This window comes from Trichomonas vaginalis, chromosome VI, assembly GCF_026262505.1.
Source record: "Trichomonas vaginalis G3 chromosome VI, whole genome shotgun sequence".
Classification (NCBI taxonomy): Eukaryota; Parabasalia; order Trichomonadida; family Trichomonadidae; genus Trichomonas; species Trichomonas vaginalis.
The window spans coordinates 5,724,091-5,751,224 of record NC_067208.1 but is presented as its reverse complement, the minus strand read 5'-3'; the positions used below and the strand labels follow the sequence as shown (position 1 = coordinate 5,751,224).

Below are 27,134 nucleotides of genomic sequence, written 5' to 3'. Positions count from 1 at the left end.
AAAATGAAAAAAATATTTAGAATTTTTTCCGTCAAAAATAAAAAATGTTCCCACTGAGTGGTTTCCATGGAAAGTTACCACTGGGTCCCACAGGGATTGGCCTACAAAAAATAAACTGAAATCCTTATTGTAGTAATGATTTAATGATTTTAAAATTCCAAAAAATACACTTTATGCTGTTTGACTTCATAATGAATTTCTAGTTTCAATTCATCCTCCAAATTTTTAACTAGAACCAGTAGATTTCCCAGCAATATCATTTGCAACTTACGGGATTGTTGTTTTGCGCATACCAAACTTACTCCAACTTCTTCTTTTAAGAAGAATAAATTCTATTTAAAGTTGGTCTAAGACAAGTACAGAATCAACAACAAATCCGCTACAATAAATAAAAAAGGCAATCATCAGCCAGTATAAACAATACATGCCGAAAATGGCTTTTGTAACAAGAGTTCATCCGATGATAAACGACTTCAAGAATTCTCTATCTAAAACGAATTTCTATAACTCATCTAATGATGAAAACTGATGCAAAAATAACAAACTTGCCGTCAGATTTTTCATCAGAAGTCAAAATTGCCAGTTTCCATGCACCATGTTTGCTTATCGAGTATGATATCTAAATAGAAATAGCTAAAGTTACAAAAGGGTTAGTTTACGATCTGAATTCTTCAGTAAGATGCAAATTTAAAATTTTACTCTCAAAAGCGACAAAAGCAATTCCAAAATTACTTGAAGCAAGGATATACAGTTATCGGTAGTTGAATTGGCACGTTATTATTATCCTTTTGTGAAGATATTATTGGAAAACTTCATACCGCCAATTAATCCATCATTTATACTACAGTGATTCCCAAGGGCCATTCATAGTCCTATAAAATCACTTCTTACGGACAATAAACTTTGATTATCTAATGTCCAACCAACAATTTCGTTTCCGGACAAGATTGCCAATTTGCAATTGTTCACAAATGATGTACTGTATACCTTTTCGTGCAAGATTTAACGAACCGATAGAAAGATTTCAAGAATCTCCGAAATCTTCACCAATTCCATCATTTGCGGTACAATAAGGTCTTGCAAATGGATCTACGTCATAGATATCCTTGGTGATAAGAGAAATGAATACAATTCTCTTTCCATCTCTTTTGTTTTCAAGGAATTTAGAGGCTGTCAACGCTTGCTGCTTTTATCCGACTAAATTCTCTCTTGCTGTACTCCAGAGTCAATCTGACATCTTATTCTTTGATGATGCAACTTAGACTAAAACTTATCTTTTGCTTAATGTATTTGATATCAATAATTTTTACGATGCTTTTAGCTATTTTTTTATAGCTTTTAATTTTGAGTATTTTTATTTTATTTTGTTAATTACGAAATTCCGAAGGGGTCGATATAATCTTGATATTCTGCAAATTCACTACTTCCAAAATCGGGAAAAATGATATTTTCTTGATTCTCATTAATTGGTTGATTTGGCGGAGGATTTAGTTGAGACAATATTAAATTGATTGAGTCAATATAATTATTGCAGTAATCTTTTGTTTTTAATACCCGACTAGATTCTGGATTATTTTCTCGAAACAATTGATCTGCTGGAGTCATTAATTGGTCACTAAATGCTTGCAATTGGATATTCAGGTATTCGAGTATGTTTTTTAGTTTATCCTTTAGTTGTGGATAATTTAAAATTTGATAAACTATTTGATTAAACGTTTTTAAATTATTGTCCAAATTTTCTGCAGTTTTTATTTCTTTGATTTGATGTTTAATTAAATCTGAAATAAGTGTTTGACTTTCGTTTAGTTTCTGAATTAATTCATTTCAAAAATCTTGATTGCCGAAATTAGGCAGATATTGAATCAGTATCCCAATTCGGGTTGAATCCTTATTTTGTATAAGTTCTAGAACTGAATTAACATTTAATTTTGAAAGAAACAGATTCAGATGGTAGTCCATTATGCCTTTCAAACAAGGAATATCATTGGATAGCTTACTCTGATTCGAAATATCTGCAAAGCGATCCACTAATTGGTCAGGTGAGTATTGAAAATGATTTTGTTGTTCAATATGTTGGTTTTGTCGGAAATCATCAAATTGAGTTTGTGGAGAACTTTCTACTTCTTGAGGCCTAGTTGTTAGAACTAGTTCTCCTGAGTTAGTCTGAATAGGTGCTTCTTCTATTTCCGTTGTTGCTAGTTCTGTTTGTGTTGGAATATTTTGTGTTTCTGTTTGTGTTGGTATATTTTGTGGTACTGTTTGTGTTGGTATATTTTGTGGTACTGTTTGTGCTTGCATATTTTGATTTCTTATAAGCTTTGATTCATTCATAAAATCGTTTTTTTCTTTAGTTGTGAAAATGCCACGATATTCTACATTATCTTTTTTGATATAGTAATAACAAAGAACTCGCGTCTTCTTCTTATTATCGCTTTTGTTTTTGGGTGTAAAACCCATTATTAAACTAATATTATCTGTCTCGCAAGTAGCAACTTGCAATTTGCGTTTGTTTTTCCCTTCTTGAAGATGGGCCAAGTTTTTAAATATATCTTGGATTTTTGCATAATCGTTGTGAATTGCAAGCTTAACAAACAATTTATTATCATCAATCTTTGGATAGTAGAGAAAATTATCTATAATTTCGAGTTTTTTAATATCATTAGTAATGTAATGAAATGAGGAATGCTAAGGTTAATTTTGTCATATCTGCCATTAATATAATCATATTCATTATTGTCTTTAAAACGGAGATCGTGATTGTTTTTGAAATCTTCAAGTTTTATTGGACCAAGAGCATTAAGTATCGTTAAATATGCATGACAATCATTTGGTTTGGTGACATTTATATCATCACAATTCCTTAAATAACTAAAGTACTCACAAAATCTAGATTGAGAGGCGGTCAATGACTTTTGAGGGGAAATTAACGCATGGAATTTAATATTATTTAGGTTGATATTCTTGCTTATTATTTCAGAAAAAAATCTTAAAAATTTCAATATGAAAATTGAAAGCAATTCAAAAAAATTGCTAACATGTAAATTTTAATATCCTATGCATAATTTCATATTTTGAACATTTTTTATTTTTGTTTAAAACTTAAAATTTTGCGAATTTAATATAATTTATACAATATAATACGTATATATATTTAAAATACACTAAATTTAATTGTTAATTGACGTTTTTGGGAATGAATTTTATCAAAACATGCCTGAATCCGAAAATTTGAAAGAACGAATTACACAATCATATATGTAGAATTCAAAATACAAACTTAAAGATTGTATACGTTTAAAATTATTCAGATTGTGTTTGATTTCCACTCATTCTGTTTCTTTTGAACTCTAACACTAACATTTCATGATGATTACATGATCCATTTATACATGGTTGAATTGTTCCAGATTCTACCAGAAAATCAATCCAAATTTCTCAATGCATTCATGTTGATTGGACAAAATTTAAAATTTATCAGCCTGTTTCCAGAGAAACTCATATATTCCCTAATGAAATGTAATTTTTGCTACATTTATTTCAATCAAATTTCAAAAAATTGACTGCAGAGCTTGAAAAGGTGATGAATCATGTTGTTATTAGATGTACATATTAGATTTACTATTTCCAAAAAAATGCTCAAATTTGAATAGTTTTTAGAAAATTTGGAATTACACTCCTTACATTATATATAATTAAATGTTTAAATTTTATTTATTTTTCCCTTTTAATTTTATAACGTGCTCTATCAAAACTAACCTCTCAATTGAAGGACACAAAATCTAAGTAGTGAGGGTACACAAATTTTGTATGGAGTACGGTTCAATTTTTGAGAGCCTCACTACTTAGATTTTGTGACTACCTTATATTCTTCCTGACCCAAAATCATTTTCTTGTCAGATTTTGCAAGTTTACAAACTTTTTTTAAATATTTATGGGAATGTTGGATTCCTTATTAAAACGTGCTAAAATTCAAGCATAATCACTTTAAACACAGATTTAATTCAAAAAGAAATTAATATTGAAAGATCTGGAGCAAACCTATGCATTTTCTATTTGAATACTATCAAAATCTTTGGGAGATAGACTAAAAAACTAAACATATATTTTATATTTAAGTCATAAATGCGCTAATATGGCACTTCAAATCAAAAGGAACATGCATCCTTCGAGAGATCAAGAAAAGATATCCTTAAATAGATATTTGTGAAAAATCGAAAAAATATTGTTTTTTTTAGGTGAAATTATTGATCATTCTTCTGTACACATTAATAGATAACCATACATTTAAATAACATAAGAGCATGATCGTTATTCTATACTCACATTCAATGAATGATTTTCAAATTGCATATTTAAATCATAAAATCATTGATATGATTGCTTCAAATCAGTTCAGTTAAAGTACTGAGAGAATTAGCATCATGTTGATAGAATAAATTTCATTCAAAACTATTTCTGGTTTATTTGCACATTTATTTCAAGAACTATAACTAATGCACCTTATAATTTAATCTAATAACAGTTAATAATGGATGCAAACCATATATATATGGCGTTTCATGAGGCTATTTAAACTTGGTGCCACCTCTTTTATATCAGTTCACTTACCTTCGTCTTTAGCGGGAAAAGTTTTTTATGAATAAAATTTTAAAGTAGAAAATAGAAATGAATATTTGATAATTTGATATTTTTTATTGAAAAATTTGTCGATTGTAAAAAATAATTATAGAATGTCTCAAGAGAACACTGGTCCTCTTGATCGACTTATAGAGACTATTGAGGCATCGAATAGATTCCCAATGGTTTATATTCATGGATCTAAAATTAATGGCGTCATACAGTGCTTTCGTAAAATTCCAAATTTAATTAGACAGAATCCAGGTAAAATTGCGAACTATGGTATGTCAGCAGTACACATGAGAGCTGTTCAGGATATCTTGAGCTATATTACACAGATCCAAGACCTTTCTTTTCAATGTTCTAAAGATATGTGCGTACAATTCTTACTTGCAACATCAATACAAAAGCCTATGGAAGAAATATCAGCAATGGTGATTCAGCTTTACAAAGATTTTATGACTTTAGAAGTTCCTACCGTTGCTGAATTATTCAAGACGTTTTATGACGAGATTGAGCAAACCAATTTAGTCGATATGAAACGTATTGCATTAGTTCTTGATCAAATCAAGAAAAAGAATCGCGAAGACGCAAAAGAAAACCTTGCCAAAAGATTTAATTCGCTGAAGAAGATCGGAATTTCGGCGGATGATACATCAGAGAATGTTGCTATCCCTGATCTTCCGTCCAACCTCAAAATCATTATTAATCGCGATGATTTTATTCTTGGAAAATCAATCGGTACAGGAGTCTCAGGAAACGTTTATTTAGGCAAAAACAAGAATACAGGTGAAGAGGTTGCCGTTAAAATTCTTCACAAGAAGCAACTAAGCGGTTCTGAATTAGAATCTTATCAGAGAGAAGTCTATGCACTTTCTGTCCTTGTTCACCCATGCATTCTCAAGTTTTGTGGATATACAGAAGATCCGCCGTACTACATTTTAACAGAATACATGGCAAATGGATGCTTATTCGATATCTTACGTAAAAGGCCCCAAATCCTTACTCCAACGATCCGCTCATTAATAGCACTCGATATTGCTCGCGGCCTCGAATATTTACACTCAAAAGGCGTAATTCATCGTGATATGAAATCTCTCAACATTCTTATCGATAATAACTACAGAGCCAGGATCTGCGACTTCGGTTTCGTCAGATCCAAGAACCAGGCAACTCCAATGACAGGATTGATCGGAACAGCTCATTGGATGGCTCCGGAAGTTCTTCTTTCTTCACCGAACTACGACGAGAAAGTCGATGTCTACAGCTACGCAATTCTCTTATGGGAGCTGTTAACGAACGAACCGCCTTTCTCTGGAATGAATCCAAGCCAAATTACAGATCTCGTCATCAACCAAGGCTACAGACCTCCAATACCAGACAACGCGCCACCAAACCTTACAAAGCTTATCAATAAATGCTGGCAAACCGATCCAACAAAAAGATTATCGATGTCGAAAGTTGTTAGATACTTGTTTGATCCTTCTTACCACTTTACAGGTACTGATGAGGCCGCATTTGAAGCTGCTGCTGGTCCGAAGCCAAAATCTCAGTTCGATCTCTCAATTGCTGCTTCAAGTCTCCAAAATCGTAATAGTTCATCTAATTTCGGTGTAAAACAAACAACGAACAAAGCTTTCTTAAATGCTTCATCTGGTCCCTCAAATGATGAACTTGTCAGAAAATTGAGTACTCAGAACGATAGAGAAAATACTCTCAAACAAATTTTCCAGAAAATCGATCAAACTAATGATACATCATTAGTTGAGAAATGCATGCCATATTTCACAAGTATTTTTGAAAATCAAGATCCGTCATTACCAACTTTGTTACAATGCTTGGCCAATTCCAACTGCGAAGCAGTGTTTGATGTAAGTATAATGAAATCCTTACTTGCATTTAGCTCAAGCGATTCAAAAGAGCTCTGCGAATTAGCATTATTAGCATCTGTCAAAGCAGCAACCGTTAGATTGAACTATATCGCATCGTCAGCACCTAACTTCTTAACGCAAATGCATTCCTTCATCAAGAAACCTCTTTCCGAGGCCGCATCAGTTTCATTATTCCGAGTCACCACTCAGATTGTCGAAAATATCTCTACCGAGCCTCCAGATCGCCTCTATACCATCCTATTCTGGTCCGTAACCAAGCGTACGACCACACAAACCAAGAAGGAAGCGATCAATTCTCTGGCGGCATCAATGAGATTAGTACAAGTCCGAAATTCCGTTGTCAGTTTCGATTCCTGGTTCTTCGATCCCGATCTTACACCTGTCTGCATCAGCTACGCTAAGTATCCTGAGCCAGCGAGGAACGACCAATCATTTTATTTCGCACTTTTCAACTGCGCACAATCGAATCCATCGAAGAACATTGTTGAAATTGCAGCGACACTTCTACACAACGAGGAGCGATTCAGTAAATACCTACAGAAGGAAGTGTTTTCACCCGAATTCTTCACTTTCCTCGTGAAGAGCCGCGAAATTCCGGAAATCTTCTTCAGAAGAAGAGAGTTATACAACGCTTTCGCACACCTCCTCAACGTATATCCCGAGATTGTTTGCGAAATCCTCAAAACACAGGACGTCGACTCAAAACTCATCCTTAAATCACATCTGCCAAGTAAACTGTCAGATAAATTGTTATCGTGCAACGATGAGTCCCTTTCAATTCTTTTGATGGCTGCCATATACGGTGCCGCATGTCCTGATGATTCATATCTTTCCATCCTTAGTTACTTGAGCAAAGCCGTCTACGGACAGAACATTTCTCTTCGAGCTCCAGCGTTTTTGTGCATTGCGAAGTTACTTCATTACTTCAGTTCCAAGTTTGATGCCGCTGAATTAATGCCTGCAGCTGCTTACTACGTCAACAGCGATAACAGGACAACGAGAAGAGCTGCGGCAAGACTTCTGAAGGAACATTTGACAGAACCTAGTGTTGATTTAGTTAGATCTGCAACAATTTTCGTTGAGAATTTCTCTCAACCTGATGAGTGCACAAAAGAAGCTGTTGAAGCATTTGGAGTTGCTGCACAATCTAAGGGACTTGACAAAGATTTAAGAACAAAACTTTCAGCGATTTATCAAAAGACACATTAACAAAAACTTCTTTTTTTATTTTGTATTTAACTTATTATATTCTATTTATTAAAATAGATACTTTTATGAAGTTAAATTTTATAGTTTATTTTTATCAAAATTTGTTTTTTTGAGATCTTTAGAAAAGTTGGGAATTTTATTTCGAAAATCAATAAATGCAAGTATAATTTAAAAAATTATTCGCAATTTGGCCTGGGCTTGTAAAATTATACGACATTTTGTATGTAAGATTACGATATCGTAAAATTTTTAGTTGATGTCTAAGGGAAAAGCAAACCAAATTCATTATGACAAATTGATGGGGATTTTTACAGGATATAATGATGTCTACAATGCTTTGTACAGGCTGAAAACAAATGACGAAGAAAAATTAAACGCAATTTACAAAAAAATCGAACAAAACCTGATTGACTCTTATCGAATTCCGCCTGGTGAAATTATCGATAAAATATCCAAACTTTCAATTTATAACAACCGCTACATGAAGTCATATTTAGCGATTGCCAAACAAATTGTTGACGAACACCATCTAAATCAGGTCAACGAAATCGGCGACGTTTTTAATTACCTTTTCTACAAAGAATACAATATAGTATTGAATGAAAACGGGAGAAAACGTTTTAACAATTTTGAAGATTCTCATTATTCATCTGATATTCACGAACAAAAAACAATTTACAGATCTATTATGGATGATGACAAAATAGCATTTATAAATTTTACAGAAGGAGAAGAATTTGATAAAAATCAAATATTAAAAAGTGATTTATATTCATGTTCATTTGATGGTATTTCATTACTCGAATTATGTTGTTATCATGGATCCATGGATCTGTTGATTGTTTTAAGATCTTAAGAACGAAATTTCAATCTGAAATCACTCCAGATTGTCTTAGATATTCGTTTTTGAGCGGAAATCCAGACATTATGAATGAATGCTTGAAAGTACAAACACCAGATCATGTATGCATGGAATATGCAATTATATCACACAATATCGATTTTGTCACATTTTTGATGAATGAACACAACATAAAAATTAATTTAGAATTGTGCTATAAATACAATAATCTCCAATCATTTTTAGTTTATTTGGACCAAACAGATGATATCAACACATGTTTTGCTTATTCTCCGAATTTCCATCTTTCCTCACTTTTAGAATATTTTATTTCAAATGGTGCAGATATCAATGCTAAAGGCAAAAATGAAAGGACCCCTCTTCATATAGCAGTCATGCAAAATAACAAAGAAACTGCAGAAATTCTTATTTCAAATGGTGCAGATATCAATGCTAAAGACTTTATGGAATGGACCCCTCTTCATATGGCAGTTGAGGTAAATAGCAAAGAAACTACAGAAATTCTTATTTCAAATGGCGCAGATATCAATGCTAAAAACATAAATGGACGGACCTCTCTTCATATGGCAGTTGAGGTAAATAGCAAAGAAACTACAGAAATTCTTATTTCAAATGGCGCAGATATCAATGCTAAAACCGAAAATGGATCTACTCCTCTTTATCTAGCATACAGGCTTAGTTACAAAAAAATAGTAGAAATCTTTAATTTAAACAAGACAAAATAAACAATTTCCTCGTTTATTATTTAGAAATTGAAATCGTTAGGCGGTCTTAAATTTTAAGTTATCATTAATATTTTCATAAAACAGGCATATATATAGGATGAACTAATACGATTTTTTTTATACTCAAGCTTTAAATCCCAATTTTCTATGAAAAAAAAACTAATATTTTTGATCTGGAAAGTGTTATTATAAATCATTATCTAGTACATATATAAAACTTTTATACCTTATTGTTATTAAAATAAAGATATGTTGATATTATGGCAGCATGTCAAAAAGTGGTAAGTGAACCCTTTTAAGGGTGCACTTACCACTTTCTGACATTCTCTCAATTTTTTTGACACTCTGGCTTTTTCTACATATTTTCTAATGTAAAAAGTTAATAATTTTGTTCGGGAAATTTTTTTAAATCATTGCATAATACCTTATGTTAATATAATACTTTTTTGCAATTACAATAAAGATATATTATGCGAGCATGTCAGAAAGTGGTAAGTAAACCCTTTTAAGGCTGCACTTACACCCATCTGACATTGATTCAAATTTTTGACAACTGGCGTGAAGCGGCATTGAAAATTAACCTTAAACATCTGAATTGAAGGCCTCGTCATAGGGGCGTAAGTGCACCCTTAAAAAAAATTACTTTTTTATTTAGAAATAATCAAAATACTTTGGTAAAACAACGTTATGTTTCAAAATACTTCTTCCTGGAGGAGCTTCTTCTTCATCTCTCTTGTCCCATCAATTTTGCATTATCATTTTTTTAAAAGATCTATATAGAATTTTTAATCTATTTGTTAAGCATGCATCATACTATAAAATGATCCAATATGCTTATCAATCTTTCATACGATGACATGATCAAATAAGATACTTTCCAATATACCTCAGCCTTGGGGAATGCAATTATGATGTTCTGAATGTGCTGATTAAAAGAATGGTTTGATTGGATTTGTAAGTTTTTTATTTGATTCATTCACAAGCGAGAAATTATTTTCGCTCTATCATTATTTGATCATTGAATAGGGTAATATATACTTGGGTAATGTTTTCATCCAAAAATTCGTTCTGATTTCTTATACCTACTGATAATATTAGGTATAAGAAATCATATAGATTTTGAATTTGTTCAAAGTATTGACAAAATTATTATATTCATATATACCACACATAATTTAAAAATAGATGTGATATTTTTACTGTATGATGCACTTCAAAACAATAATTCTTTATTGTTTTTTTAAATTAAAGATGCATAAGTTATACCTATATGTAATTCCTTGAAATCACAATTTATTATTCTTGTAAACTTGTTTTAAAAAGTTATAATTTATTTACATAATTTATTAAAGAATTATACTGATTTTTACTTAACAAATAGAATACACATTTGAAGGAGACTGCATTCAGTATTTCCTTTTTTAAAATTACATGGTATAAGAGGAATATTGATCAATTCTAACAAAAAGTCGGTAATATTAAAATTGTCTGTTGAATTCTATACAAAGAATTGAGGCAAGCAACAAAATGAATGGTTAAAAACCATTATTTGCTGCGAGAATAGTATTTTTCAAATTAAAATACAACATTTTGATTGCTTACCTGCTTCATTTTTACTACCATCTTCGTCGTCTTTATCACCAAGAGGGAGTTGCCCTTTTGAATTTTTTATTGATTTATAATCTGTATCTGAAAGTCTCGATTTGTCTTCTGAATTATACAGGGCGAATGTAGATTGAGAGTCTCTTGGAAAGTGTAGTGAAGGAATATAAATATGACGCGATGATGAGTCTGAATGAATTGATGAATCATCTGACATTGCAAGATTTTGAAATTCTTGTTAGAATTATTTTTTTTATACGTTATCAGCTTTTATCGGCGCGCAGTGAGTCTGCGCACCGATAGAATGCGCTATATAAATTCTACATCTTCAATTGAATCAAATTAGCTAACTAAATTTCATATTTTCGTGACTTATTTTTGACCATTTTCGGTTGAAATTTTTAATCGTTTTTAAGGGTCCACTGTAAGGCCAAATAAGGCCTATCGTCGTCCCAAAAATATTGCTCAAGATGGTGTTTTTACTAAGGCCCAAAACTTAAAAAAACACAAAAAAATTAACTTTACTCTTTTGAGATCCTTATCAGATGTGCAACAATTTGATGCAGTATTGCAATTCGAATCCGATTTTTTAATGTAGATGTACTCTAACATTCTTGAAAAAATGCAAAATGATATTAATTAAGCTTTTCATTTCTGTATCATACACGAAACAAAATCATTCATTATACTAAAATTTATCAAAGTTTGAATAATGAAAAAAATAATATCTAAATTTTTACATTGAGTCGGCTATTGATATGGTCAATATTAAATCGTTTAAAAATGGGCATTGGCCAGAATAATACCCACTAAAATACACATTTTTTTAAATTTTATCAATTTGTTTTGGTATATCTTTATGATAATGAATAAAATGCTTATCTTTCATAAGTCAATACATAATTTATGCTGAAACACAAAAAATAACACGAAAATTTTTTGCCAACATTTCAAAACGAAGGATAATGCTTTGAATATATAAACAATAATACTTTGTCTAGAGAATTAAATTTGTGCTATCCAATTGTCAATTCTTTGAATTTTTTATAAAATGCACGATATTCCGGCATTAGCCTCAATAAATATAAACTACATGCATCACAATATTAGGATGTAATGGCATTAAAGCGAATTTCCTAATTTCTTCTCAATTAAATTCCTAGAAAAACTTAGGAATTAATGATTGGAAATAGGTCAAAAAAATTCCTAATATAAAATTTATACTTAAATTAAAATCAAAATTCGAAAATATCTATTTTTCAAAACACGCATCCAGAAGCGAAAAAATTCGAAAAAATCATTTTCTTATAATACTCGCTGATTTTGCAATTTTTATGTGATTTGAAGTGATAGAATGTATTATCATCTTACTAAAACATATATTTTATTGTTACATTCACAAAATATTAATCAGAACACTAGGAAAAGTGGATTTTCGAAAAAAGACGATAACGATTATTTGCAAATCGCCTCTCAATTTTGAGAGACTTTCAATTTTTACAGTGGACCCTTAAACTACTATCATATATCAATTTTAGTTATATTGTTCTGTGGATTGATCCATTTAAATTGTCGAAAATTCAATGATCAAATAATTTCAAAAATAAATCATGTTCGAAATTCGATTCTAAGCAGTTGGTTTTATTCCTCATCCTATGAGATATCATGTTCACAATATATACAATAATCTCATAAATCAATTAATATTAAAACACATATGAATAATAAACTAATGACTTAAGATGTACAAAACTATAAGGAAAAACAGTAATTATTGTTAAATGGCTAGACTGCTTCGAATGATCTCTTAGCATTTTCGTTGGTTATAATTTTGCTCTTATTTAGATAAATTTTGTACAATCGTTCCGTACCAAAACTGGAGGTGTGGTAAGCATATTGGTACTCATTTGGAATCTATCAAATCGAGTATCGTTTTTTCCAAAAAAACCTGTAAATATTTTACCAAAAAAGAGGTCGAATTCATTAAGAATAAACAAAACATTACATAATTTATTCAGCAAAAGTGTCTAATAGCCTTGACATTGTTGATGATCTAAGTGGAGATCGAATTTCGCCGGTAACCATTATACTATTCCGCCTTCTGACACGGTTTTTACCTAAAGTTGAGTTTCTGCTTGAAAGGTAAATTCCGGACATTGAATTATGCGGAGTGATCTTTGTTTCCAGGAATCCTTTAAGATAATCTACAACATTGGTCATAGACCATCTGGCTTCTGGGCTCAGAACCATTGTGTTCTTAATTAATTTTTTAATATATGGTGGAATTGTATTTGGCATAATATAACAGCCATTACATATGAGTTGTTTCATCTCTGTGGGATTGCTGCCTGTAAATGGAGCTGTTCCGCAAGCCATGAAAAATGCAGTTGCGCCGAAACTCCAAACATCAGCTTTGAAAGGATCGTACGGCTGTCTAAGGAATATTTCTGGGGCCAAGAATGCAAGTGTACCACCATATTTTTCGCAATGGCACGTACCAGGCTCAGCCATTCCAAAATCTGATAATTTGATATTAAAATTCTCATCTATTAGTAGATTTGCAGGTTTAATGTCATGATGAGCAAATGATTTTGAATGGCAATACTCTAATGCCGTTGCAGCTTGATACAGGTAAGTGTTTAACTTATTTCCATCAATTTTTCCTTCATGCTTGATCATATCCTGTATAGAACCATTGGGACAGTATTCGAGTATCATAAAAAACATATCATTTGTCATGAAATATGAATAAATGCGCATAATGTAGGTTTGAAAGATCTTAACCAGCGCTTCAATTTCATGAGAGAATTGGTTTAACTGAGCTCCAACTTTATCCTTATCAGCGTTATCTTGAGCCTTATAAACTTTACAAACAAAAGTCGTTTGATACTTTTGGGACCAGACATTGTAGCATGTTGCAAACCCACCAACGCCGATCTGTTCCATGAGAACATATTCATTTTGAAGTAATATATTCTTTAAAGTCGAATCTGTTTCGCTCATTAGAGAATTATAATTTGTATCCTTTTGAAATTTTTATTTTTTGAATAGGTTAAATTATATTTCATTTTGAATTTTGATAAAGTGTCAAAATATTTAATTCATCTGTTGTTCTTATGCATTATTATCATTCTTTTACGGTAAAAAAATAAAATTTTCTAATCATTCAAAAAATCTTTGTTCGGCAATTTTTATTTAATATTACTATTTTTGATGTATTAGTGCTAGTGTGAACGTTTATCGTGAATTTTTGAGAGGGAATTCATTTTTTGAAGAATTGGATGTAATTAAATACTAATCATAAGTTCCATATGTTTGAATTTTATTATTGAGATTTCAGAAAATTATTCTTTGATAATTTTTATGATGCTAGCATAACTCATATTAAAATGATTGCAATAGAAAAAAAGCACGTTCTTACATCGTTTTCAATTTTTCAATTACATCGTTCTATATTTTTGACACATATTTATTTCATATTGTACAGTATTATATGCTAATCACGAATATACATTTTTGTATTTTCGTTCATGAAATCGATAAATCATAAAAAGTAGATATTTTATATAATAATAACAAAAAATAAATTCATAAGTCTCATCACACTTTTCAATGCTCGATTTTTAAAAACTGTTTAAAAATGGAGCTTATATTGAAATAGTGTAGAGACTAAAAATTACCACTCAATCCTCTGAAATAGTCTGAGGTAATTTGCAAAATTCTTTACTTTCAATTTCAATCCACCTTCAACAGGTAGTCACAATTTTTTACATGATTCAAATCATTAATTCTGATGATTTTCTTCGCTAAACGATTTTCAATTTTCAACAATTAGATTTAATTACTGTTTTTTCTAAGCTAATTGTCTATCCATGTCACGATTGCGTCCTCAGTAAGTGAAATCACACGCTTTTAAAGATCTGTTCATTTGTTTGCAATGATTTTCCATAGGCGCTTTCTTATTTCATATTAATAACAAGCAGTCAAAGCTTTGAAGTTATATCAGATATATAGGCTTCATTTCTGAATTACTTGAATTCATATAGCATAAGGAGAAATGCTTATTTAGAAGGATTTGAAGATTAGCCAAAACAATAAAATTGAAAAAGAAAAATTTGGTCTGAACCATTTATGAAGAATAAATTTCCATATTTGTAATGAAATATAATTTTACGAAAGCTATTAATTTTATTTTTATGTGCTAAAAACATTTACACTGTTAATATGATTGATTTGAGAATAATTTAACATGTTTTTTACATTGAAAAGTGCTACACCCGTACACCTATTAGGAGGAATAAAGATATGCATCGGGCTTTAATAATAAATTTCATTGTCGATAAAATTGAGTTTATCCTCCCATTTTTTGAATTTTGATCAATGTCAAGTAGCGATTCCTCTGACGACATACCTAATTCGATGAATAATAAGGATGCCATTCAAAAATTGAGTCAGGAAATAGCTAAAATTGATCGCGAAAACTCTGATATGATGGAGAGAATTAACGAATTGGAAAAAGAGGCTGAATTGATTAGATCGAAAAAGGATTTGCAAACAAAAAAGCTCGAAGAATCTGGTGGTGTATCATCTTTTTTTATTTTCTTAATTTTATTAGCAATTACATTTTATATTCTTCTCAAAAAGAACTAATTTCTAAATTATTTCTTGAAAAAATAATTAGGACTATATTTCGAGGGAAAACCTTCGCTTGTACAGATATTACACTTATTGGAGAACCAATATTCAAGTTATGGTTTCCATTTAAATTTGCAAATGATATATGAAGGACTACAACTTAAAACTTAAATAATTCCACATTTTCTAATGCGAAATTAAATCTGAAATTTGTAATTCTTCCCAAACCAATCTATTTTTTTGCATGCAATCACAAGATGTTAATAAAATTGTTAATAAGCTCGTATCTGTTTAAAATAACTAAATTTCAAGTCATCTTTTTGCAATTTTTATTTATTCCAGTAGAAACCGGATTTATATAACAGTCTTATTACCACACAATAGTAAACATATATTTTTCTCTTTAAATAGTCAACATAAGGCAATAATTATACCAAATATCCTTTATTATTGTTCAAATATCGCTTCGAAGAATTATTTTATTAACAGAATCATAGAGTACAATTTATATTTATCGATGATATCCTTAAACAAGGCTTGTTATGAATCAATAACTTTGAACAAAATTAAATTGCCATGTTTAGTAAGGATAATTGTTATTATGGAACACAAATACATGATCTTTTAATGAATAGTAATATCAACCTAATTGACGATGATCGTATAGAACAGACGAGCTTTTTTTCTGAAGATAAATTCCAAATGAAATTATTTTATTAAAATCGTATTTTATTTTGGATTATGAATCAATTAAGGGTACACCCGCATGTACGTTTATTTGAGAGGAGGAGGATTACCCTCTCAATTTTGAACGCTTCGTTAGCGCAATATCTCGATGAATATTGTATTAAAATTGAATTTGCCCATACCAATATATCTGATACAATATCCTTAAGTTTTACTAAAAAGAATTTTTTAAAATCCCTGCAGATTCGGGGATTTTTAAATTTTTTGATTTTTTTTGCAAATTTTTCGAAAAAAAAATATTTTCAGAAGAGCCTTAACAGCTAAGTTTTATGTTTAATGTTGAGTATCAAAAAGAACGGGCGTCTGATATAGCCATCATATATCCCAGAAGCAAATAAAAATTCTGACTTTTTAAGCATAAAAAAATGAAATTTTATTTTTTGCAAAAAACAGGCCACTCGGATGTACGTTTATTTGAGAGGAGGAGGATTAAATTTTTGAAAGCAGTAAAATTTGTAAATATTCTAGTTATATAATAATATGTCTTATTTTAAAAAAATAAAAAATTAAAGCACGTTAAAATTTTTTTTGATGAATTTTTACAAAAGCTACTTAGGATTATGCAAAATATAGTAATTAAATATAAATTTCAAATCAGATTTTACTTATGATAAATATTTTAAATTTCCGAAAATTAAGTTCAGATCGACTCGATACGTTGTAATTACTAAATAAGGTGCCAAAAACCTATTAAACAGTATCAAAAACTATCAAGATAATGTTTTAAATTTATAGAATTATGAACTTCAAACAGATATTATGTAAATAAAAATAATATAATGGATTTGTTTATTCGTATAATAGCAGCAATAAGTCGATTATTCACTTCTACTTCTGAGATTTGAATTTAATTTCGACAGAAAAAGAGATTCAAGAGGAAAATACTAGGGAATACAAACTGCCACCATGACAGGATTATTATGGAGCCAAGTTGTACTTTTTGATATTTTTAGAGTTTTACTACCTATTTAGGTACCAAGTAATTGCTTAAAAATTAAGGTTCTAAATTCTGAAGTTTACATGATCCTCCCGGGCGCGCCCTTAATATCAAATTGTTAATTTAATTCAAATAAAATATTTTACATAAGTTATTTAATATCTAATAATAGCTCAATATTTTAATATAGAAAATCATGTTGTTTTTGAATAAAATATTTGAGAATGATATCGTTTTGTTTTCTTTGAAAATATGTATCTTTGAAAATTTACATAAGATATATATCAGTAGGATTTTATAATTTTCAATTTTTTTTGTGTAAAAAACCGGTTTTTTGCCATTGAAAAGTTTTCACTTCCTTTTTGCTGAAATCAAATATATTAATATTACATCGACAAAATAAGATTTAAACTTTATTAAATTATTTACATTTTTTAAATTTTTATTGAAAAAGATGGATGACATATCTCTCGAAAAGCAGCCAATTAATCCAACATTAAAGTTGAATCCAATAGAAAATGCCAACTATCCATCGCAAATGAAGTATGTAATGGAAATTCAAAGAGTTATTTGGTCAATGAATAATGAAAATAAGGAAAAGCTTATTCCAGAATTAATGTCGATAGTCACATCAGAAAACTCACTCAAAAAATTCGCTTTGGATTCACTTGATTATGCTTCATCCAAGAAACAAAAATACATCAATGCATATGCTGACGCTTACATCAAAGTATCTCAGGAATTCCGATACAATCCATTTATAGAAAGCGAAAACTTTAATATTGTCCTCAAAAGCAAAGGATATTCTACAAATTTCTTGGAAACAGAGGTAACTGTTGATGATGTTCTTAATATTTACCCACCAAACTCAATATGTTACTTCGTGACATGGGATAAAGTCGAAGAATTAAAGAAACACACTGCAGATCCGAGTTTCAATTTTAACGATTTTTATGACATAATTCCTTTGATAGATATAGCTGCCAAATATGGCAGTATAGAATGCTTCAAGTACCTTTTACTCAGAGGAGTTGAACCCACAGAAGATACGGAAGAATATGCAATCGAAGGTGGAAACTTCGAAATTATGCAGATTTTAGGCCAAAACTACCAACAAAAATTCAAGTACAAGCTTGAGACAGCTATAGAAAATCACTGCAGCACAGAAATAATTCAATGGCTACTCAAAAATACTGAATGTGAAGAAATTTCAATGGCGATGTGTATGAAATTTTACAACATCAAAATGGCCTTATTCCTTCTATGCAATAGCTACGACATCAATGATGTATACGAGCATCACAGCGACAAGACTGTAAAAGTAACTTCCCTTTCGATGGCTGTCAGATCAGGTTTAGTTGATTTTGTCAAAATTCTCCTTGAAAAACAAGCAAATATCAATTACGTTACAACATGTACAATTTACTTAGAATCAGAGATCGAAGAAGGAGAAACACCCCTGATTATCGCATGCAAGAATGATGATCCAGACTTATGCAAAGTACTCATTGAAAATGGTGCAGATCCAAACAAATTCGTATATAATGGAGAAAGGCTGGATACTCCTTTGACAGTTGCTTGCAGTAATGGCTATTATGATGTCGTAAAAGTTCTTCTTTCAAACGGCTCTGACATTGATTTTGTCGTTGGTGAAATGAACCAAGATACTGCGTTAACGATTGCAACAACACATAACTATTTAAAGATAGTCAAATTACTTGTTGGAAAAGGCGCAAATGTTAATAAATCTGTTAACAAGAAGAGACACAGAGTTCTATTTTATTTTTACAACGAAATTCTTTGTTGTTTAATGTCGAAACACCTTTGATTATAGCATTTAGAAATAATTATACAGATATTGTAAAGTTCTTAATTGAAAACAAGGCAGATGTTAATATACCTTTCAAAGAGTATGATGAACATAGCCAAATTCTTTATTAAATTTATTATGAAAAGCTTCCACTTTTCTACGCTATTGAACAGGAACAAGTTGACTTAGTCAAATCTCTTCTTAAGAAAGGCGCTCTAATTGATGAGTTTATTTACAATAGTGCAAAGCTTAAGGGTAACAAAAAGATCATCGCAATGATTGAAAAGAGGGCAAAGAAGGATAAAAACTGCCGAATTGCCTAAACTATTTCTTTTATTTGAATAAACAATTTTAGTATTAAATCTTAATAATAATTATTTGCAACAATGCCAACATCAAAATGCAGAAATAAGAATCAGATAAGGGTCTTAGATTTTGACCAAATCATTCTTCACTGTGTAATTCATTAAAAGCATCTAATTCTTTCTCATAATTTTTATAAGTTTCAATGCTACACGCCTGTATACGATAATATTAATTTTATTATTTTAGATTCATGGATAGTGGATTTTACATTGAAAATAACATTTCAGATACATCATTTAATAGACTTTCATATGTTGATGAACTCTGCCAATATCATACTTCCTTAACATCAGATAATTTCACAGTCCCTCAATATTTACTTCCTCTTCCAAGATCACGATTCACATTATCAAGTTATTTAGGTAGAAAGCAAAATGTTCCAAAAGAAGAACCACCAAAACCGATTCCACCACAACAATCAGATCAGAATTCTCAATATAATGAATCAATCGAGAACATCGCGGCGTTTTCTGCAAGTGAAGATGAAATTGATCAGAATGATCAAGATTATTTAGAAAAATATGTTGAAAGCGTTGATCAACTCGAAAAATTATACGAAACAATCGCATCATCACTAAATATAAGTTAACTTGATTGTTTTATTATCTCCTTCCGGATTTGATATCATATTGCTCGGCTTTTGATTTTTTTTTTCAATATCAACAAAAATTCAATCGATTCATCTTGACATCTACCATCAAAGCAAATAATTTACAAAGAGCCCCTGAGATCCGAGCTATTTTACGTTCTTTCTATTTCAGAAAAAAATTAATCAGATTTTCCGAACAAATCATTCATTATAAACCGAAAAAGATAAATCTATAGCATAGACTATACTTGATTTCTCTTAATTCCCAAAAATTATTTTTATGAAATTATAGTCATTTATTTAATGAGTTTACCTTTACAAGTTGCCTCAGTCATTTAGGAAATATGTTATTTTTTACTAAAAATACTTTTTAAAATTTAATAATTTTATTTCAAACATTGTTGTTATGATTGTACATTGATATAAGAACTTGTGCAATTCATATAATGCCTAGGAACAGTTGACATAATTTAACTGTAATTTGATATAAAATTTTGGTATATTTGTAAAGAGTTTTGAGCCAAAAGTCAAAAATAGGCGAAGCATGACATGAGCAAATGGTAATCCCTGTTTTTGATGATTCATTAAATAAAATTGATTTTCTAGGAAAGATTGGAACAACATAAGTCAGTCCTAAACATCTTCCTCATTATGTTGAGGATCTTCATCAAAAAGTTCGCTTGGTGTACTTGAATCGTTAATTTGGCCGATTGCTAAGAATTCGCCCGTTCCATTTGGTGGTTGACGGTCCTGAAACCATTGGTCATATGGCTTCAAACAAAAACATAGTTGCGAAAAGATATCTTTGCATACATAGATAAAACCATCCATTTTTTTCTTCTAAAATAAAAAAAAATATTCAAAAATAGATGTTCCCGTTTTTCTTGCACTCTCTTGGATACTCAATGAACATTAATCCAGGATATTCGAGTTTCCAGGTCCAACCAAATGAATTAGTTAACTTTGAAACCAATGATAGCGTATTTACAGTATTTTCTTTTGCATCCTCAACAGATATCGATATTAACATCACTCAATCATACAAAAATAAGATTACCCATCTTAACAATTTTAATGGCTCAAGCTTTTTCATAAAATCCGAATCGAATCTTAAATTTCAAAATAATAAAAACAAAGAGATACAATTACTTATATGGTCAGCAAGCGAGGCCTATTGTTCTGATGAAATGTACTTAATTCACAACAAGTTAAGCTTCCATGCCGAAATTCCTGACGATTATAAATTTTATTGTTTCTTCAATACAAAACAAGAAAAGTCAAAGACAATTCTTCAATTTGACAAGCAAGATACATCAACTGAAGTCGCATTTATCAACGAAACTGATGTAGAACACCCAGAAAATTCTTGCGTTAAAAATTGCGAATATTCAACTTCTCTATCATACTTTTTAAGGATATTATCATCAAAGAATGCCTTTGATTTAACATATCAAGGGACTGACTATCAAATGCAAAATAAGAAATGTTTTATTCAACAAATTCCTAAATTAAGCGAGGAATCATCATTGCTATTTCCTAAAGCATCACTTTCCATTTCTAAACTACAATGCAACCTTGGATTCTTCACTCCAACTTTAATTGTTGTTTTCGTGATAATATCAATAGTTCTTTTGATATTCATTGTACTTGTTACTATATTCCTTGTAAAAAAATTCAAGGAAAAGAACCAAATCAAAACTCCAATATTGAACACCAATGATAACGCGCAAACAATAGTTTAACGCTTTTCTGTTACATATAGTACACATATATTATATTGAGTTTAAATAATTTTATTATTTAAATAAAAAAAAATTAGATATTTTTTTAAATTTTTATATATTTTTATTGATTACTAGTAAAAAGTAATATAGACTATCGAAAATAATGTTTTTATCAGTTCTTTTTATGATATTAAATTAATTAGAAAAAAATTGAATTTAGTCAAAATCAAAGAGAGGACATTATAGATTACAATTATATTTCAAGTTCATTTGTTGTAATTTCATCTGTGTGTATTGAGAGAGACTCTCCAGAATCCTCATCTGTATCAGTGTCCAAAAAGTTTGTTTGCAATTTTGGAGCATTTAATAATTCCAAATTTAAATCATTCATATCATCTGAATGTATTGAAACTGTTTCACCAGAATCACTTTTATCGCCTTTATCACTTGACTCAAATTACAATTATAAATATGCTTTTTCATCATATTCAATAATTTCAGGATCAATTTTGGCATAATGAATGATTATTTGGAAAGAAAAATAGTATTCTTTTATCGTTGAATTTATATATGTACGAGTACCATCTTTCTCCAAATATGCCGTGAAATTAAATGTACTTTTGCCAGGAAGAATGGGATCATAAACTTCCCTCAAATCATGCTCTATATTTATTAAACACTGAGATATTAAAGAACTTTATTTTATATAAATTAAATAAACAATAAAACAATAAATTTTAATTTGAACTAGAATCATCAGAGCTTTCAGAAAGTTTAGTAACAGTCGGAGGTTTGGTTGTTTGACTGTTATAAGCCCTAATGTACTCCGACATTCTGTCTTCAACTTTCGGCTGTTCACCTAAAGGAATTCCAGAATATTTGTTCTTTTTCCTTTGTTTCTTTTTTACTTCATGCTTTTGATCAGTTTTAGCAGGTGTTTTTTCTTTGACTTTGCTTATTGCAATTTTAACTTCACTTTGTTGAGGATGAATTACATTTTCTTCAACATCTTCGTTGCTTTGTTTTAATTGTGTTGTCTGTTCTAATATTTTTACTCCATCAGCGCTGTATTTACCATAACCTTCTGATAGTTTTTCACTGCTTTCTGTTGATTCTTCTTCGCGATTGTACAATTCTTCGCTGCTATCTGTAGATGAAGGATGAGATTCTTCTTCAGGGAAAGAAGGTTCTTCAGAATCAGATTTATCTTCTTCATAATCTTTTGAAACTTTATCTGTCTTTTGAAACTGTTGATTTTGAACATCAGTTTTTTGCAAACTCTGAATATTAGAATTGGTTGTATTTTGTTGAACAGCAGGAATATTATAAACTAGTTGAGTAATTGAAGTTATACAGGTGGATTCCAATAATTGGAGAATTGCATTCCTTGGAAGAACTGGACCAGCGATTTTCAACAAATTACTTTGCATTTGTTGAGATTGTGTAATTGTATTTTGCATCGTTTTTGTTAATGCATTAAGAATTGTTTTACTGTTTGAATCTGTTGGATTCTTATTTATCAAATTTTGTCTCAACATTTCAATTTCTGAATAATATTTCTTTAGTTCTCCCGGTTTCTTAACAATTTCAATTGCTGATAGCTGCTGTTGCTGCAGGTAATTTCCAGTAGTCCGCTGCGGTTGGTAAGTATTACTTACTGTTTTTGGTTGAGGTGGTGGCAAAACAGGAGTATTCTGAAGTCTTGCTTGTCGGAAATTAGAATTTCCTTTTGTATTTGAGGAACCGGGTTTTGGCTGATTTTTAGATGGAGATGGTTGAATTTGAACTGTGTTTTGTTGTTGGATATTTTGAGTTTGCTGTTGAACAGGTGGTTTATTGACAGCTTGTTGATTATTTACAGTTGGTGGTTGAGTACTTGATTGACTCTGAACATTCTTTGCTTGTGATATAGTTGCAGGATTCTGTTGAGTTTGAACATTATTTGTTTGTTGATTATTTGGCAATAATTTTGGTTGGTTCTCTTGGCTTTGAACAAAACTAATCTTTTGAGCATTGGATTGCAAATTTGTCTGTTGAATTAACTGAGAAGGAGTTGTTGCAGCTGATGGATTTTGAACACTTTTGATTTGTTGGGTGTTTGTTGCAATTTGTTGATTTTGAACAGGAGTAATTCTTTGAGTATTTGCTGCAATTTGTTGATTTTGAACAGAATTAATCTTTTGCTGATTCGTCGGGTGATAAAACTGAGAAGAAGCTGCTGAGATTTGTTGATTTTGAACAGAATTAGTTCTTTGAATGTTTGTTGGGAGTTGTTGATTTTGATTCTGTGGAGCTGGTTGTTGAGCAGGATTTGATTGTTGATCATTATTATTTGATTCATTTTTCAGTTTTTCTAATTCAGCTTGTTTTTGAGCTCTTTCTGCAATTACTTCTTGTCTGATTATTGTTGCAGAAGGAACTGGAGGGATAAACAGAGACTGAGGAATGATATCTTTTGTTGGACTTGATTGGTTACTGATCTTCTTCGTGTGGAGAGGTTTGAAAGGATGGAATGGTGCTTTATTTACTTGGATAAATTCAACAACATCATCATCTGATTCTGGAAAACTTGGTATTGAGAAATAATCTTCTTTATTTATCGAGATCTGTTTCTTCTGTTCAACATTTTCTTTTGGTTTTGATTCAACAATCTTTGGTTTTGGATTTTGATTTGTTTGTGTTGGTCTCTTATTTGAAATGAAATTCATCATCATCTCTAAAACATCAATGTGTTCTTCAGCTTTAGCTGTATTTTCAACAGGAGGTTTAGTCAATTGTTGCTTCTGCTGTTGATTGCTAATTTGTTTTTGTTCATTTTTAATTTGTTGTTTTGGTAATTCTTTCAAAGATATTGGTTGTAATTTAATCTGTGATTCAGGAGGATTATTAATTGTGTTTTGTTGTTTTTTATTTATTTCAAGGAACGGAGATATTGGCATCTGTTTGGTTGCTGTCAAAGGCTTCGTTGGTTTTGTAGTCTTTGATTGAATAGGGAATGAAAATGGATTTTTAAGTTGAATTGGTTTCATTTCTGCAAGAGCTTCAGCATCTTTTTCAGCTTCACTTTCACTGTCAGTATCTGAAGTAAGGTTTACAATGAATTCATTATCAATTGAATTTTGTTTCTCATCAGTATTTTTCACTAAGTTTTCATCAATAGAACTATCATCAGATTTATTAATTAAGTTTTCATCAGAAGATTTATTTTCTTCAGATTTTTGTATTGATTTTTCATCAAATGGTTTCACTAAACTAATATTAGAAGTCTTCTGCTTTTGAAGAATATTTTCATCAGAAGACTTATTTTCTTCAGATTTTTGTATTGATTTTTCATCAAATGGTTTCACTAAACTAATATCAGAATTCGATTGTTGTTGAACAGCGTTTTCATCAAATGGTTTCACAGAATTATTATCAGTTTGCTTGCTATTAGAAATCCTTTGTTTTTTAAGAATGTTTTTGTCTTCAGAACTATTAATCATTCCATCACTAAGAGAAATATTCAAAATAGCCATGTTTTCTTCGCTTGGTTCTTTAGTAACATCAATTGGCCGAGTTCCATTATTTTCTCTTGGAATTGATATTTTTGCAGTATTTTCAGTTGTTGTTTTAAGTGTTTGAGTATATTGATTAGAAATTTGCCGAATTGCTTGCAAAACAGTGTTTTCTGGTCTTGATTGACGTGCATATGTATTTTTAGGTTTGATTTCTGGTGGATTTGCATTGTTGTAGCATTCAGTAAACTTCTGATAATTTCTTCTAGCATTTTTCGTGTAATCATTCCTTTCATTTATTTCTTTATAAGTCATTCTTCCGACATCTGTTTCGAAGAAGTTTTCAAGTTCATTCTTTTGTAATGGGCCTGTGATTTTATTGATATTCAACTGAGGTTTATCAGTCTTAATTGCAATTTCTTTAACTTTGCTGTGTTGTTGCTCTTCAACAGAAACAAATTTCGGCAATTTCGATTCTTCTTGTTGTTTTCTCATAATTTGATCAATATTTTTAAGAATATTTTCTACTAACTCTGAAGCTTTCGAAGCAATTTCAAGAGCTGCATTGGCTTTTTCCTTTGCTTTCTTGAGTTGGTGTTCATTACAATGATTTTCTGGTTTTTGATAATAATAATTTTCCATTTTCAATTCATTGATAACAGTATCAAGAGAAATGACATCCGGGTTTGTTTCTCTCGTAAGAACAGCATATTCAGGAGATCTTACAATAAAATCAACTAATTCTGGAGATGAATCTTGAATTACTTGGAATGCAGATTCTAATATAGTTCTCATCTGTAATTTACAATATGTTTCATGCTTGATGGCCAATGTTAACAATTTATGGAAATATTTTAAGATTAAATATTTGAGATTGATTTTCGGATTTGAAAGAGATTTGATTATTTCACATAACGTATCAACAAATTGTGGCTCATTACAACTCATCTGCTCGAATAATTGAATCTGCAGTTGGTAAATTGTTTCTGGTGTTCGTGTATCAACTAATCCTTCAGGCAAAGTTCTTGTAAGTGATACCCAATAATTAGCTCTCGGGGAAAAATATGTAGTTTCTTGGTTAAACATTAGAATTGGAACAATTTCCAGATTTTCATTTGAAAATGTAAGTTTTATGCGAACAATCTTTGGTAATTTTTGAGGATATACATGCTTGAAAATTGATTCGCAGCTGTTATAGCCAGAAATTTTCCAAATTCGAATAGTATTATCATTAGAAATGATGCAAAGATGATTTCTTTTGCATAACTTCATTGTATGAATTCCACTTTCAATAAATATCGATGGTAATGCAGGGCATCCGTTTTCAGAATCGATGAATGAAATTGTATTATCTGTAAAGGCAACGAAAAGTAGGTCAGAAAAGCATTGCATTTGTAAACAATTCGAATGTATTATGCAAGGTGATTTCCAACAATTATCTAAATTTCGCCATTTCATTATTGAAGTAAATTTGCCAATATTTTTCGCAATATAATAACTATTATCCATTTTGTCGCTGCAAAATACACGCGGTTTAATATTTGACTCATGTTTGCCCTGAGGTTGCTTTGTTGAAATTTCGATAACACTGTGAGCGTTTCCTTCTGAGTTGTATTCAAATGATGAATCTGATAAGACTTCAGATACAGATGATTCTTGAGAGTCTAGATCAGTAGAAGAGGAATCATCCATTTAAAAAAAAACACAATTTTGAAAATTATTTTGATTTTTTTTTATGATCGAAGCAATTGATTTATCTTAAAACTTGATGGATAGTATATCGTTTGTTCGGACTAGAGCAATAATATATATAATTTTTGTAATAGCTTCAACGTTCAAATTCATTGGTTCAAATAGTTGAAGAAGAACCATCAAGAGCACAATACATGATGGAGGAAAGACAAATACAACAATATTTCATAAAT

General features: G+C 30.4%; 10 protein-coding genes across 10 annotated transcripts, besides 6 other annotated features; 7 read left to right on the top strand and 3 right to left on the bottom strand.

Annotated features, from left to right (window-relative positions):
* Positions 1-104: part of a mobile genetic element that runs on past the window's edge.
* Positions 105-1,740: 1,636 nt separating this feature from the next.
* On the bottom strand, positions 1,741-2,846 carry TVAGG3_0812010 (uncharacterized protein; the record flags this gene model as incomplete). Its single annotated transcript, XM_001583482.2, has 1 exon — positions 1,825-2,457. The coding sequence occupies one exon, from the start codon at positions 2,455-2,457 to the stop codon at positions 1,825-1,827; it is 633 nt and encodes a 210-aa protein (XP_001583532.1).
* A 1,884-nt stretch (positions 2,847-4,730) lies between these two features.
* On the top strand, positions 4,731-7,791 carry TVAGG3_0812000 (protein kinase protein; the record flags this gene model as incomplete). The annotated part of the gene is made up of 1 exon (XM_001583481.2): positions 4,731-7,718. The coding sequence occupies one exon, from the start codon at positions 4,731-4,733 to the stop codon at positions 7,716-7,718; it is 2,988 nt and encodes a 995-aa protein (XP_001583531.1).
* Positions 7,792-7,969: 178 nt separating this feature from the next.
* TVAGG3_0811990 (spectrin binding) lies at positions 7,970-8,574 on the top strand (the record flags this gene model as incomplete). Its single annotated transcript, XM_001583480.1, has 1 exon — positions 7,975-8,574. The coding sequence occupies one exon, from the start codon at positions 7,975-7,977 to the stop codon at positions 8,572-8,574; it is 600 nt and encodes a 199-aa protein (XP_001583530.1).
* Positions 8,575-8,645: 71 nt separating this feature from the next.
* Positions 8,646-9,395, top strand: TVAGG3_0811980 (cyclin-dependent kinase inhibitor 2C-related family; the record flags this gene model as incomplete). Its single annotated transcript, XM_001583479.1, has 1 exon — positions 8,646-9,305. One exon carries the CDS (start codon positions 8,646-8,648, stop codon positions 9,303-9,305), a length of 660 nt encoding a protein of 219 aa, XP_001583529.1.
* A 175-nt stretch (positions 9,396-9,570) lies between these two features.
* Positions 9,571-9,600: a mobile genetic element.
* Positions 9,601-9,810: a mobile genetic element.
* Positions 9,811-9,937: a mobile genetic element.
* Positions 9,938-11,323: 1,386 nt separating this feature from the next.
* Positions 11,324-12,417: a mobile genetic element.
* A 500-nt stretch (positions 12,418-12,917) lies between these two features.
* TVAGG3_0811930 (protein serine/threonine kinase protein) lies at positions 12,918-13,910 on the bottom strand (the record flags this gene model as incomplete). Its single annotated transcript, XM_001583478.1, has 1 exon — positions 12,918-13,910. One exon carries the CDS (start codon positions 13,908-13,910, stop codon positions 12,918-12,920), a length of 993 nt encoding a protein of 330 aa, XP_001583528.1.
* Positions 13,911-15,287: 1,377 nt separating this feature from the next.
* Positions 15,288-15,557, top strand: TVAGG3_0811920 (uncharacterized protein; the record flags this gene model as incomplete). The annotated part of the gene is made up of 1 exon (XM_001583477.1): positions 15,288-15,557. One exon carries the CDS (start codon positions 15,288-15,290, stop codon positions 15,555-15,557), a length of 270 nt encoding a protein of 89 aa, XP_001583527.1.
* A 739-nt stretch (positions 15,558-16,296) lies between these two features.
* Positions 16,297-17,329: a mobile genetic element.
* A 351-nt stretch (positions 17,330-17,680) lies between these two features.
* Positions 17,681-19,054, top strand: TVAGG3_0811900 (protein ubiquitination; the record flags this gene model as incomplete). Its single annotated transcript, XM_001583476.1, has 1 exon — positions 17,681-19,054. One exon carries the CDS (start codon positions 17,681-17,683, stop codon positions 19,052-19,054), a length of 1,374 nt encoding a protein of 457 aa, XP_001583526.1.
* Positions 19,055-19,592: 538 nt separating this feature from the next.
* On the top strand, positions 19,593-19,991 carry TVAGG3_0811890 (uncharacterized protein; the record flags this gene model as incomplete). Its single annotated transcript, XM_001583475.1, has 1 exon — positions 19,593-19,991. One exon carries the CDS (start codon positions 19,593-19,595, stop codon positions 19,989-19,991), a length of 399 nt encoding a protein of 132 aa, XP_001583525.1.
* An 869-nt stretch (positions 19,992-20,860) lies between these two features.
* On the top strand, positions 20,861-21,733 carry TVAGG3_0811880 (uncharacterized protein; the record flags this gene model as incomplete). The annotated part of the gene is made up of 1 exon (XM_001583474.1): positions 20,861-21,733. The coding sequence occupies one exon, from the start codon at positions 20,861-20,863 to the stop codon at positions 21,731-21,733; it is 873 nt and encodes a 290-aa protein (XP_001583524.1).
* A 288-nt stretch (positions 21,734-22,021) lies between these two features.
* TVAGG3_0811870 (WD40 repeat-like family) lies at positions 22,022-26,928 on the bottom strand (the record flags this gene model as incomplete). The annotated part of the gene is made up of 1 exon (XM_001583473.1): positions 22,453-26,901. One exon carries the CDS (start codon positions 26,899-26,901, stop codon positions 22,453-22,455), a length of 4,449 nt encoding a protein of 1,482 aa, XP_001583523.1.
* Between the last annotated feature and the right edge of the window lie 206 nt (positions 26,929-27,134).